The sequence below is a fragment of the Gopherus evgoodei genome, chromosome 9 (genome assembly GCF_007399415.2).
Source record: "Gopherus evgoodei ecotype Sinaloan lineage chromosome 9, rGopEvg1_v1.p, whole genome shotgun sequence".
NCBI lineage: Eukaryota > Metazoa > Chordata > Testudines > Testudinidae > Gopherus > Gopherus evgoodei.
Window position 1 is genome coordinate 16,173,908 of NC_044330.1, and position 13,846 is coordinate 16,187,753.

General features: G+C 41.8%; 1 protein-coding gene across 4 annotated transcripts in view; it reads left to right on the top strand.

Moving 5' to 3' along the window:
- The window catches only part of PLD1 (phospholipase D1), a 136,921-nt gene that overhangs the window by 52,630 nt on the left and 70,445 nt on the right, over positions 1-13,846 (top strand). For all 4 annotated transcript variants that reach the window (XM_030576041.1, XM_030576043.1, XM_030576040.1 and 1 more), the window contains 5 exons: positions 3,493-3,678; positions 5,043-5,170; positions 5,506-5,651; positions 6,566-6,674; positions 7,153-7,218. In XM_030576041.1, coding sequence (XP_030431901.1) covers positions 3,525-3,678; positions 5,043-5,170; positions 5,506-5,651; positions 6,566-6,674; positions 7,153-7,218 — 603 coding nt within the window. In that variant the 5' untranslated portion in view covers positions 3,493-3,524. The remainder of the gene's footprint in view (positions 1-3,492; positions 3,679-5,042; positions 5,171-5,505; positions 5,652-6,565; positions 6,675-7,152; positions 7,219-13,846) is intronic.

Here is a 13,846-nt window from a genome sequence, read left to right on the forward strand (position 1 = left end):
TTTTAATCTGTACTTTTTCTTTCCTTTCCTTGGATAAAAGGGGTGGAGAGGTATTTGTGTGTGTGTGTTTACAGAAAGGCATCTGACAATTCTATGAGAGTCCTCAATGAGTCTACAACTAGCCAGAAGTGTCATCCCTTTTAGCCCAGTCAAGGACTCTTTGCCACTGTGACATAAGGGGCTTCACGGATGATTGGAAGGTGTCAGAACCACAAACGTGCTTAAAAATCATTCACAAAGAACTGATATGCTAGGCCTGACCCTGATTTTGTGCTTTTATTACACACATGAAACTGAATTGATTCTGGATTTGCACTAATGTAACTGAGTGGAGAATCTGACCCCATGTTTCTTGGTTCTGCCTGAATAGAATGTGGGTATTTGCTTTCTGATGCAACCAATCCTTTTATTTTTTAGAATTACATAGCATTATTTGAAGACAGTAACAAATATTCTTTAAAAGTGTCTAAACACATGAATTATTGTTTTAAAAGGTAAAATGAATTATTTGCAAAAGTTACAAATCCCCTTTTCCAAGCAAACAATTCCGTACAGAATTTAACAGCAGAAATGACATGTGACTCTTGTAAATCATTTCTTTGAAGGGGGTCAGATCCTCAGCTAGTATATATGGGCTTAGCTCCATTGACTGACTTAAAACCACTCGATTCACGCCTGCTGACAATCTGTCACTGAGCCTTTTCAGTGTAGTTGTCAAGCTGCATGTTTATGATGGAGTCATACAAACGTTGATGGGTCTCTTATTATACTGGTATGTAGGAGGGTATTATCTGGGGTTAAGCATAACTGTGTTTAAGGACAAGGGATTTGATCCTGCAACTTTTAATCATATTGAACTGCACTTGCACAAGAAGTCCAACTGAAGCCATGAGCTTTTCATGTGGGTACGCCTTGCTGAACCTTAATGAGGGTTGCAGATTGGACAGTAAGGAAGGAAATAAAACTTAAAAAACCAAACCAAATCCATGAGCAACGAAAAGTGATGTAAGATCTTACTAGATTTGTGTCATGTCTCATTTTCTCCAGATTTTCCACTGACTCAGATTACTAACAGGGGAACAAGGAGGTAGGGAGTAGTCATAATTGCAGGAAACGTCTTGTAAAATGCTGCTGCTTAGTTGTAGATGACCTGACACTGATGCTGTTTTTCCTTTGCTCGCCACCTGCTTCTTCCACTAACATAAAGAGTACTAGGTGTAACCTCCTGCAGGCTCATTAACAATGAAGAGGTATACTCAAGTGCTGTGTAACATGTAACAAGCCCTTTAGAAAGGAACAATAGTCCAGTGGCTAGGACACTAGATTATGACTTGAGTCTCTGCTCCATCATTGACTTCCTATATGACCTTCGGCAAGTCACTTGAGCCTGGTCTACGCTGAGGGGTGAAGGGGAGGGAGGATCGATCTAAGTTACACAACTTCAGCTATGTGAATAATGTAGCTGAAGTCGATGTATTTAGATGGACTTACTGTGGTGTCTTCACTGTGGTGAGTCGATTGCTGCCACTCCCCGTCGACTCTGCCTGCATCTCTTGCTGAGCTGGAGTACAGGAGTCGACGGGAGAGCGCTCAAGGGTCGATTTATCGACATACTCAGAGTCTCTTTGTTCTCGGTTCCCTCATCTGTAAAACAGGAGTAACAGCACTGCCCCGCCCCACCCCAGAGATGTTGAGAAGATAAATACATTAAAGATTGTGAGGTGCACGGACAGAACCGGCCTTAGGGAAAATAGTGCCCTGGGCAAACTTGTATTTTGGTGCACCTCCCCGCCATTGCCCCAGTCCCTGCGGGCTCCCCACTCCCCTTTTGCCCCTAGCTCCTGCACTCCTAACCCTTGCACCCCCTTCACCCCTGCTCCTCCTGCACTCCCAGCCACTGCCCCTCTCCTGCATCCTTTTCACCCCTAACCCCTGCACCCCTCTCCTGAGCTCAGGTGGGGAAACTGATCTGGATGCATGGAGCAGCTGGCGTTGCTGCCCGCTCTCCCCTGGAATGTTGCTGTTCCGCACACACCTAGGTGTCGGGGGTGTGGGGAGGAGCGACGTCAGGGATCCCTGCATCCAGATCACTTTCCCCACCCAGGTTGCATAAGGGGAGGGCAGGGAGCAGCAGCTTTTGATGCTCACTTCACAGCACAGCCCAGGTGGGGAAAGTGACCTGTATGCATCGAGCACTTGGTGTTGCTCCTCACTCCCCCTCCCAATCCCCTTTGGGGGCACAGAGGAATGCTGGGGGGGGGTGAGCTGTATTGTGTGTCACCACTTCCCCCAACCCTCCAATGTTCCTCCACTGAGAGGAAGCAGGGAGAAATCTGGGAGTCCCCCAGGAAGCAGCTTCTTACACTACACCGGCAGTGTGCTCCTTTGCATGGCCGCATGGCGCCCCCTTGACCGCTGGTTGCCTGAGTGGCCAACCCCTAAGGCTGGCCCTGTGCACAGATACTAGGAGAGTGTAGGCCATAGAAGATCCTTTAATACAAGGAATTAATATGTTCTTTTAATCACAAAGGAAAAAGAAGGTAACAACCTCTACTGACTTTGGATGTTTCTTTCTCTGTTCCGCATCGGTTTGAAAATGTAGCTATGTACGAACCAGTTGTAGCTGGTAATGTCAGTGAACCAGATAGGGCAACGGGTTGTACTTTGTGTTTTTTTATCCCATGCACGATTTATTACACAATTAGCTGCACATTAATGCACTGACTGAGCAAATTCACTGTTTGCTTTCCATTTAAAATCAGAGCAAGAGAGTGCTTCTAAGGGTATCTCTACACTGCATCTGGGAGAGAGCCTCCCAGACTGAGTCAACAGATTCATGCTAGTGGGACTTGCCCTAGCGCTCTAAAGATCGCAGTGTAGTAGGCAGTGCATTTACATTGCAACTCAGGCTGGAGCCCACCCCACTCCTTAGGCTTGAGTGCCCAAGCTCCATCCCAAGCTGCAACATAAAAGCTACACAGCCAGTTTTAGAGCTTGAATCTGTTGACCCGACTGAGAGGCTTGCTCCCAGATTCTGTGTAGACATATTCCAAGGGACATCCAATTCTGGGGAAGCCCTCATAGTTAAAACATCAGCATTTCAAATGGGAAACACATAATCTTTAGTGGAAATGTCCTGGGCCCCCACTCCTGCTGCCATTGAAATCAAAGGGAAGTTTACCATTCCAGCCTGAAGCTGCATTCGCTTTTCTGCTGAGCCCTCCTTACGCTGTTGAAACTGTCCTCCTCTGTGTCCACAGTGGCCAGGCGTATTGTAACGTGCCTGTCGAGGGCATTCCAGAGGCTGTGATAGATTGGAGGAATCCAAGGTTACAGGTCCATTTGAGCTATGCTGCCAGAGAGACAGTGTGGAAGCCAGGGGTCTCCACATACCAGGCCCTTAACCACAGATAGATTCCCCTGCATCCACCTGAACTTATCATGTATGATGCTGCAGAAACAATAACAATGCTGACCCCTTCCCTTGAACAGCCCCCTGTGTTGTTGGTGAACGAGCATTTAAGATGTCACTGAGCCGTGAAAGAAGAGTAAATACCTCAACGCTGGAGAAAGTTGCAGCAGACATGAGCAATTTAATAGAGAACCTGGACACCAGGGAGCTCCACTTTGAGGGGGACGAGGTGGATGCTGACATGTTGAATGATCCGAAAACAACTGGTGAGTTAGTGTCCCATCTGTTTTCACCATATGTCCCACTAGGATTTAGCAATGCAGTGCAGCTGAGGCGAAGATGAAGCTTTCAGTTTGATGGCGTTAGGGAGTGGGTGGAGAGAGTGATAGAGTGGGCCAGGATTTTGAAGCTCTGGTGGGGCCTCGTGAAACTGTGCTTAGTTCTTTTGGGCTGTGAAACCTTTAAAGTGACGGTGCCAACTTGCAAAGTACTTTAAGACGCCTACAATAAACATAGTGATCCCCTCAGCCTAAACTGGGAGTTGAGGGTGTTCAGCATCATGAAGGATCAAACCTGGATTTGAGGATTCAAAGCACCTCGTAGGAGTTGCTCAGCAGGAATGAGCCATAAAAAGCATATCCAAAGCCCATTGAAATCAGTGGAAAGACTCCTCCTGGTTCCTGTAGGCTTTGGATCAGGCCTTAAGTAAGCTTTAAGATTTAACTTGGATTTTCTTTTTTTTTGTTGTGCTTTAAGGTATAAACTCTTCATTTCATTTTGGCACAGCAGCTGCACATTACTGCACCTGTCTGTCTGTCATCTATGCATTTCTTGCTATCTAATAAAGGCAGGTTGGCTTTTTTGTTTGTTTTTGTTTTTTAAACAGGATTAATGTTTTTTTTTCTAATCTACTCGAGATATCTGACACTTAGCTGTTTCAGAACTCTTTAAAATAATATTTACAAACTACCCTGAAACTGTCAAAACGCTGCTTTTTATCTTGCCTACAATTCCCATTAGTACCTGGGTGACCTGTTGCAAATTGCCGAAGTTTATGAATGAGTAAGTCTGCAAACATATACAAATAGCCTCCACCAAAAAACCTTGCTACACAAAAGATCCTTTTGTTCACTTATTTGACAAGTGTAATTTAATTTTAATTATTCCTGATAACATCTCATAATACATCAGTAAATATCCTGTAATATATTTTGTAACATGGATGAAGACTTAGTGATAGAAGACCTCATCGCAGCACTTTGCTATTAAATCTTTGCTGAAGAGATGGGTGAGGCTGCTCATTTTGTGCATGAATTATGGAATGTGTTGCTTACCTACATGCAAACTGCTGAGGTTTTACTGTATTTCTCCAGGTAACCATTGACCCTATTTTATGACAAGAAAGTGCTATATCTGGCATTTGAACTCTTCAAGTCAGATGACTTAATGTGAAGACTTCTATGAGCTGAGGTTCAATAGGTTTTAATAAGGCATGATATGCACTGGGGAAAATTAATATATAAAATTTTATATAATCATTATTAATTTGTTACATTATCCCTTAGCTATTGCGCTCTTATTCATAGTTAAAATAGTGTTAAGATAATTACTATTTTATGTTCATTTGCAGTGGGCATCCCATTCTCTGCAATTTATAACACTCAAGGGTTCAAAGAACCTCATATACAGACATATCTAACCGGATGTCCGATTAAAGTCCGAGTTCTGGAAGTAGAACGTTTTACCTCAACAAAAAAGGTCAGAACGTGAATGTTATTGGAACATTGTTTTAAATCCCAATCCCATTTTTAATGTCATGCTCCTATTACCATGTTAACTCATCACTTACAAGTTAACTTTCTGTAAATCAGCTAGTGGGTTTTAGAAAATATGAATACGTCTGTATGGGAATAACTCTATCAAGGGCAATATGAATAATCTTTGCCTGTTCTGTTTTGAGTCTAATAAAAATGGTAACTAAAAGTCATAAGGAATGGCTATACCTTTAAATAAAAAATGGTAAACTCTAGAGGATTTAATGCTAGAAAATTACCCATTGAGTACTGAAACACTAGTGCTATTCTTTCCTGCAGGTACCAAGTCCAAATGTTTACACTGTTGAGTTCACACATGGGGACTTTACGTGGCAAGTGAAAAGGAAATTCAAGAACTTTCAAGAATTCCACAGGGAACTGCTGAGATACAAAGCCTTCATACGAATTCCTATCCCTACAAGAAGGTAACTCTTTTATGCAGTCTTACAAATATGGTTCAAGGCCCAAATTGCATTGGAAAGAAGTGAAAAGCCTAATTCTCTCTTACCCCTGTAGTACACAAGTGTAACTCCATTGATTTCCAAGATTCACTCCTGGTTTAAATGAGAGGAGAATCCGGCTCAAAATCAACATATTAGTAAGCAGCAGTGATCTGAGTGATCCAATGATCTCTCTCTTGCTAGATGTAAAAAGCCTGTGAGACATTTTGTGTAGTCAGTTTTTAAGCAGAATTTCCCATTGAAATGATTGGGTCATTGTGCTTAAAAATGTATAGCACAATATAGTCTCTTACCTTTAAGGGCTTATATCTGTGAATGCTGAGCTGTCTCGGTTTCCCTTCCCAGTGACTCTACCGAGGTGCTCAGCAGCTGGCAGGACTGGGCCCAAGGACTGGGACAGACATAAAGAGAGTTGTGGAAAGAGGCCTGAGTGGTGGAGTGTTACAAAAGGATAGTTTGATATTGGCATGGGAAGACAATAGGAAGCTAGGGGGCAGTCGAGGAAACAAGAGTAAGGATTTTGGTGGGGTAGAGATGTGAAAGGCTAAGGGTTAGTGAAACATAATGGTCCAATAACATGGTCCAAATTCTCTTCTGCTTAAATAGGCAAAACTCATTTGAAGTCAGTGGATGTGTGCCATTTGCATCAAAGGAGAATTTGGCCCAATATCCTCTGCTTTTTGCATTGTATTTTAGTTTGAATTGATTGGTACACGGCGGTTTGTTAGACAATTTTACGCCTCCCCTTATCTTTCCTCACTACCTGTCCCTCATTTTATAATAAAGTTTTAAATAGAACATCAGGACTCTTGTGTCAGGGGAAAAGACTCTCACGTTCTACTAATCAGACAAATAACCTGGGATTTTTTTTCTTCCAGTCACACAGTTAGAAGACAGACTATCAAAAGGGGAGAAGCGAGGCAGATGCCAAGTCTGCCACGCACGTCTGAGAACATGGTCCGAGAAGAACATTTTTCTAGTAGAAGAGTAAATGTCCTTCCTCCTTCTAAATATTTTGTTCAGAGATGTGGGTGTGCTGGTAGAAGAGAGGCTGTTGACATGTTGTGCTGTCCATCTTATTCTTAGGATTTTTCTGACTTTCACTATTGGGGACCAGCTTATTTGCAGAACTGTGTTCTGACCAAGTTCACATGCCTTCTGTTTTGTTAGTAAATTCTTCTCCTTGGTGAACCAAAACTCTGCCAAGTTTAGAGCCAAATTGTCTCTGCTTAGAAAGTGGAAGACTGCCTCAGGGAGCACTCTGCCAAGATCTGAGTTATTTCCCCTTTGTTGGGATATTGTGGCATAGTGGAGGGTGTGCTACATGCGTGTGTATATATATGTATTTTTTTCATTCAATCAGTGACTTCTTTTTGATTCTCTTCATGACTTTCTGTAGGTATATAATTAGATTTTTATAGTAATCCCTACATCCTATCTAAAGTTTTCATTGCTCGCATTGTAGAAACAACTGGAAGACTACTTGACAAAGATCTTAAAAATGCCCATGTACAGGAACTACCATGGAACGGTAAGTAGTGTGTGCAGTGGCTTAAGCAACAAATAAATGTTCTTTTCACATATAAGAAATAAATGCTGTAGTTTACTATTAAAAGTATTTTACAGCCATTTTTATTAGGGCAAATATCTTCTCCAACGTCTAATTGTAAATCTGATTATAACCAAATAAAATGCTATACTATCAAGCTATTGGGATGTCACAGCTACAACACATTGTGACAGCCTGCTTGTTAATGGCAGTCTTGTGCAGACAGCTCATTACACAAGTAATACGATCGGCTTCTGATTGGTTCTGGGTAGCATTTAAGATGTTTGGTTGGAGTTCAAATGCCTAAATGATTGGGGTCTCTGCTATGTGGCAGATGTTACCTTCACTTTGGGAATCTTGGGAACTTAACCTCATATGGCCAAACTATACTTTGGCTTATATCCCTTACAACCCCATTGACTTCAGCAAGTTTGTGTTGGTGTTAATAAGAAGAGAATTTGGCACCCTAGCTTCCCCAAGTAATTCACCCCCTGCCCCCTCCACAGGGCCGTGGTGATCTATATGTTCCCTCATTCCTATGAAACCTCATTGAAGTCAGACGGTTCATGTTATATCCAAAATGTGGCCCATATTGTGCAAGAATGTGTCTCCTGAAAGCCATGTTATGTACTTGGAATTTCACCTCATTGACTATCTAAATTTCTCACCTGCTAGTTGGAGGAGACTTTAGAGGCCATAACTGTATGTGAATAACATTCTTCTGCGATGGCCATTTATTTCCCCTTCTCCTGACCCCACATAAAGGGTTTATTACTTCTCTTCTGTATCATCAGCAGAAAATGATTTGTTGCAGAACTTACTGAATAAGCAGAGGGAGTTTATCCTTCTGAGCAGGACAAAACAATTGAGTACACTTGGTTTTAAATTGAGACAGAAACATAGACTCAACTTTACATCTTTAAGGAGGTATATCTTTACATCTTTAAAGAGGTATATGTACTGTTGTTTCACTGTTACCCATGCCAAATGTGTCGGTTATACTGGGCAAAAATATCCTCCCATGCTGGCCAATATATTAATGTTACAGTGGGAAATCTGCACCTCATATGAACTGGCTGCCATTTTAAAAAGCTCTGCTGTTGTGGACAGTGGCGTATGTTGAGTGGGGGAGGTTTAATTCAGAGTATATGGCATTGGATCCATTTTCCCACTGTCCTGTATTTTGTCAGATCTCTCTGATATTGTCTACTAATCTAGCAACGCCAGAGACAGGGCATTAGGGGAAAAAAATACTAAACATGCATCATCTGCAACCTGAGCCCTCTGCAGGTAAATCCCATGGACCATGAGCAGTTTTGTTTTCCCACTCTCCCGTATGCAAGCACTGCCTTGTCAGATCTCTTTGATATTGTCCACTAATCCAACAACGCAGCTTGTACATCTTGGTCCTGCTAGTGAAGGCAGGGAACTGAACTCAATGACCTTTCAAGGTCTCTTCCAGTTCTATGAGATAGGTATATCTCCATATATTATAATGCCAGAAACAGGGCGTTAGGGGAAAAAATACTAAACATGTATCATCTGCACCCTAGACTCTCTACAGGTAAAGCCCATGGACCATGAGCATCTGTGTTTCTCTCTCCTATCTTCCTCCCGTGCAGCTCCTGTGACGGGTTTGGTCACAGAGATCCCCTTGGGACTGTCACCTGATGTTCTGAAATTACTTGTGAGCCCATTTTCCCTGCCAGCTTGGGACTCCAGAACCCTGCTTTATTGAGCCAGACACGCTAGCCTGCTGCAACACAGACTCAGGATCTGGGCAACCGCCACCCCCCAAGAGCTGCAGACTTTAACTAAAAATAGCTCAGCAGATTACCTGTCTCCAGCACCCAGACCTACAGCTCCCAATGGGAGCCAAACCCCAAATAAATCAGTTTTACTCTGTATAAAGCTTATACAGAGTAAATTCATAAATTGTTCACCCTCTGTATCGCTGATAGAGAGATGCACAGCTGTTTTCTCCCCCAGGTATTAATCACTTACTCTGGGTTTATTAATAAACAAAAGTAATTTTATTAAGTATAAAAAGTAGGATTTAAGTGGTTTCAAGTAATAACAGCCAGAACAAAGTAAGTCACAAAGCAAAATAAAACAAAACAGGTAGTATCTCACCCTCAAAGATGTTCCAATAAGCTTATTTCACAGACTAGACTCCTTCCTAGTCTGGGCCCAATCCTTTCCCCTGGTACAGTCTTTGTTAGATCCAGCAGACATCTCAGGTGATAAGCAGGGGTTTCTCATGACTGGCAGCCTTTTTTTCCTGCTCCACCTCCTTTTATAGCTTTGACACAATGCGGGAATCTTTTGTCTGTGCTTATCCCCACCCCAACCTCATCAGTGGAAAAGTGCAAGGATTAAGATGGATTCCAATATCAAGTGACATGGTCAAATGTCACTGTAAGACCCCTAGTCTCTATTCTTCCTGGGTTGGCCCACAGGTACACAGGAAGGCTTGCAGGTAAATAAACCATTTACAACCAATTGTCCTAGTCAATGGGAGCCATCAAGATTCTAAACCACCATTAATGGCCCACTCTTTGCATAATTACAATAGGACCTCAGAACTATACTTCATATTTCTGGCTTCAGATACAAGAATGATATGTGCATACAAATAGGAGGAATATATTCAGTAGTTTATAACCTTGTTATGATATCTTACAAGAGACCTTTTGCATAAAGCATATTCCAGTTACATTATATTCACACTCATAAGCATATTTCCATAAAACATATGGAGTGCAATGTCACAGCTCTATTCTGTCCCTGTCCAGCAGAGACAGGTATTGTTCTGTATGTACATTCTTAGAGTATTGGTTGGCTTTCAGTGGATTTGGCTCCTGTGAAGCACTCAGTGAGAACTTGCACTGAGCAGTGCAGCCAACATCACAAGGCAACAGGTGGTGCAGTTAATGGGGAAAGAGAGATGCTGGGAACAAAACATTTATTAATTTATTTAAGATTATTATTCTCAGACCAGAGACAAAGCTGCAGATTTCTGATGTTCACCTTGAACTGGCATCTGTCCTTCTTTCAATAGTATGGGTGTGTTGTTGTTCTTGTGTTGAAAAATCTGTCACTTGAAAACGGAGGGATATGCTGCTTGTTTTGCTGCATGTGCAGATTTTGGCTTCTGAGTGTTAGGCTCTGCAAGTACTCAGGCTGAGGTCCAGCTAGATCTTTGGCTTGTAGATGTCTCCAGCTGAATTCTTTGCAAGTTCAGGCAGGGAGCTAACCTGAGTGATTCATAAAGTCCAGATGACCCATGTGATTTATTGTCCCCTGAATCTTGTGAGGATCCTCTTTTTGCTAATCCAGTCACCCTAGGGGCGTGTTAACAACTGATCTGAACAATTCCACTGAAGTATCAGAGGGGTAGCCGTGTTAGTCTGGATCTGTAAAAGCAGCAAAGACTCCTGTGGCACCTTATAGACTAACAGACGTTTTGGAGCATGAGCTTTCGTGGGTGAATATCCACTTCCTCAGATGCATGTAGTGGAAATTTCCAGGGGCAGGTATATATATATATATATATATCGGCCAAACTGGACAGTCTCTACGGAAAAGGATGAATGGACACAAATCAGACATTAGGAATGGCAATATACAAAAACCTATAGGAGAGCACTTCAACCGCCCTGGCCACACTATAGCAGACCTTAAGGTGGCCATCCTGCAGCAAAAAAACTTCAGGACCAGACTTCAAAGAGAAACTGCTGAGCTTCAGTTCATCTGCAAATTTGACACCATCAGCTCAGGACTGAACAAAGACTGTGAATGGCTTGCCAACTACAGAACCAGTTTCTCCTCTCTTGGTTTTCACACCTCAACTGCTAGAACAGGGCCTCATCCTCCCTGATTGAACTGACCTCGTTATCTCTAGCTTGCTTGCTAGCATATATATACCTGCCCCTGGAAATTTCCACTACATGCATCTGAGGAAGTGGGTATTCACCCACAAAAGCTCATGCTCCAATTCCATTGAATTCATTCTGGATATGCTTTTATCGTGTATCTGTGGCTTGTGTGTTTTGTTCATTTGTATATAATTGGCTCCGCTTGGATGACATTGGCAAACCTAACCTGTAGCTCTTTTCACCCTTGTTGAGGTGCTCAGGGCTATGAAGCACTGTGGGATATAAAGGGACTTACATAATGTGTTGAGTATACAACTTGTGTCTAAATGTTTTGTCCGCAAACTAGCAAATAGTATGTACCTAAACACTGTTTAGTGATGTAACAAGGGCTGCCCTCTTTGGCTATGTAACCCTGAATGGGAAAGTTCATAACTGTCTCCTCGAATTTTTCTTAATGGAATATTTGTGTGTCTGCTCTCGTGGCAGGGTATTAGATATGGAGCTGGCAGCTAGTTGAGGGTATAGTTAATGTTGCCTGTTATGATAATCAGATACATCATGATAATCAGATACAGGTAATTGGGGCAGTTCGGAAAGGATGACTCAAATACGTTGTAAAGCCATTTCTATGGGCTTGATTTGAAGTTAAACGGAAAGACTCCATTGAGTTTAATTACCTTTGGATCAGGACATATATGAGCTTGATAGTTAAAATATTCCAAAATAACCCTAGTTTAAACCAATAAGTGTCCATGCAGCCTTTTGCACTGGCTTTACAAAATCAGTTTAAAATTACACTTCAAATTAATCCAGTGCAACAAGATAAGCCTTGAATGAGTTTCACAGCTATACAATTAAAGAACACTTCATACACCCAACTATGGTTGCTATTTAAGGCTCTTATCCTGCAATTAGATCTGCTAGGGCAGACCCCTGCAGCCATGCAGAGCCCCACACTGCCAGATCTGATTACAGGACTGGGGCCCTTTGAACATGGAATTGTAGCAAACAAGAATAATGTTTACATGTGTATTTAGCATAAAGCAATTTTTCTGTGTATGATAAAATTGGAACACTCTCCTAGAACAATGTTATTCTGAGTACTGGTGATGTAGTGTATTATTATGTTGCCAGAGCTACTAGTGAACTATTTGTTTTTATCATTTTTTTTTTAAAAAGCTAGAGCTGCAATGAAAAACAGATTTTGGAACTGCTGAATCCTACTTAAAAAGGCAATGTCATCTGAACAATCTTTCTTAAAATCTTGCATAAATATATCATAGGTGCTTGGTTCAGCAGGGGGAAAAAAGATGGTTAAAATGTCTTGTGTCTCCACGTTGCAGCTGTTGTTTCATTTTTCATAGCTCATTTGTTCTTCAGTTGATCTGCTATGTCTGTTTTTTCCTGCACCTCTTGTTACAATATCATTGAAACTTCAGCCCCCATCTCCTAGTTAAAATATTTTGCTACAGATCACTGTGAAACCTGAGTGGGATGTCTGGTCACTACAACAACAGCTGGGTAGTGTAAGAATTCAAATGCAAAGGAGATGAAAGGGTACTGCTATCCTACTATCCTCTATTTCAGTTTTCTTTGTGAATTATGAGATCCTCAGATTAAAGGCATTGTACCAGTAAAAGTATTTAACAAAATAATAACATTGATAATGATATCACATAATGATATTTTTCCATTCCATTAAATAACTTTTTCTGTAATCTACAGGATTTTTCCATATTGAAGCCCCAGTCCTGCAAACACTTACTTGCTTAGTTTTACATATTTAAATAATCTAATGGAAGTCCAGTGTGACTACTCACCTGCATAAAAAGAAACACATGAGTTAGGATTGGGGCCAAAAGGCCAAGCTTTGCCTTCTGATGCTCTCACAGGACATAGGATTTCATGGGACATTGTGCACGTACAGACCAATCAAGGGCTGAGTTTGTCCTGAAGGATCTCATGTGGCATTTGTATTTGGCTACCATCAGGAGCAGACCAGTCAGAGAGGAATGTGGTTCTGTGTTTGTGTTACTATGGACACCATTTTAAGGACTGGTTGGGTGGAGGGGACTGGCAGCTATAATGTTGAACAATATTTGCCTTTGATCTGGCAGTTCCAGGCAATAAAGTTAAGCAAATAAACTGTTACGTTTCCATCTGAGTGGTAATTTCTCCTACATACCTGTTTTTCTTTTCCTTCTTTGAGCACAGTTAGACTCTCACTTTCTCATTACTAAATGTTCCCCAAATAACAACCTAGTTACTTTTCAAAGCAAATGGCCAAGATTTTCATAAGTGGCTAGTGATTTTATGTACTTTGGTATTTGGGTGCCCAATCTGAGCGGCCTTAAGGGGCCTAAGCTTTCGTGGGCTGCAGCCCACTTCATCAGATCTGTAGACCACGAAAGCTTATGCTCAAATAAATTTGTAAGTCTCTAAGGTGCCACAAGTACTCCTGTTCTTTTTGCGGATATAGACTAACATGGCTGCTACTCTGAAACTTAAAGGGCCTGATTATCAGTGGTTGGATCCTCTGCACATTTCAAGAAGCTGAAAATTTGTCCCCAGAGCTGAGACTGCTTGAGGCCCAACTTAAGCACCATGTAAAGGGCTTTAAATGGTACATAGGCCTTGCACGGGCTGTGCCAAATTTCACCCACAGAAAAGAATGAACTGTTCACAGATGGCAGAACCTGTTTCTTCTTCCTTACCCAGGACAGATAGTGAGA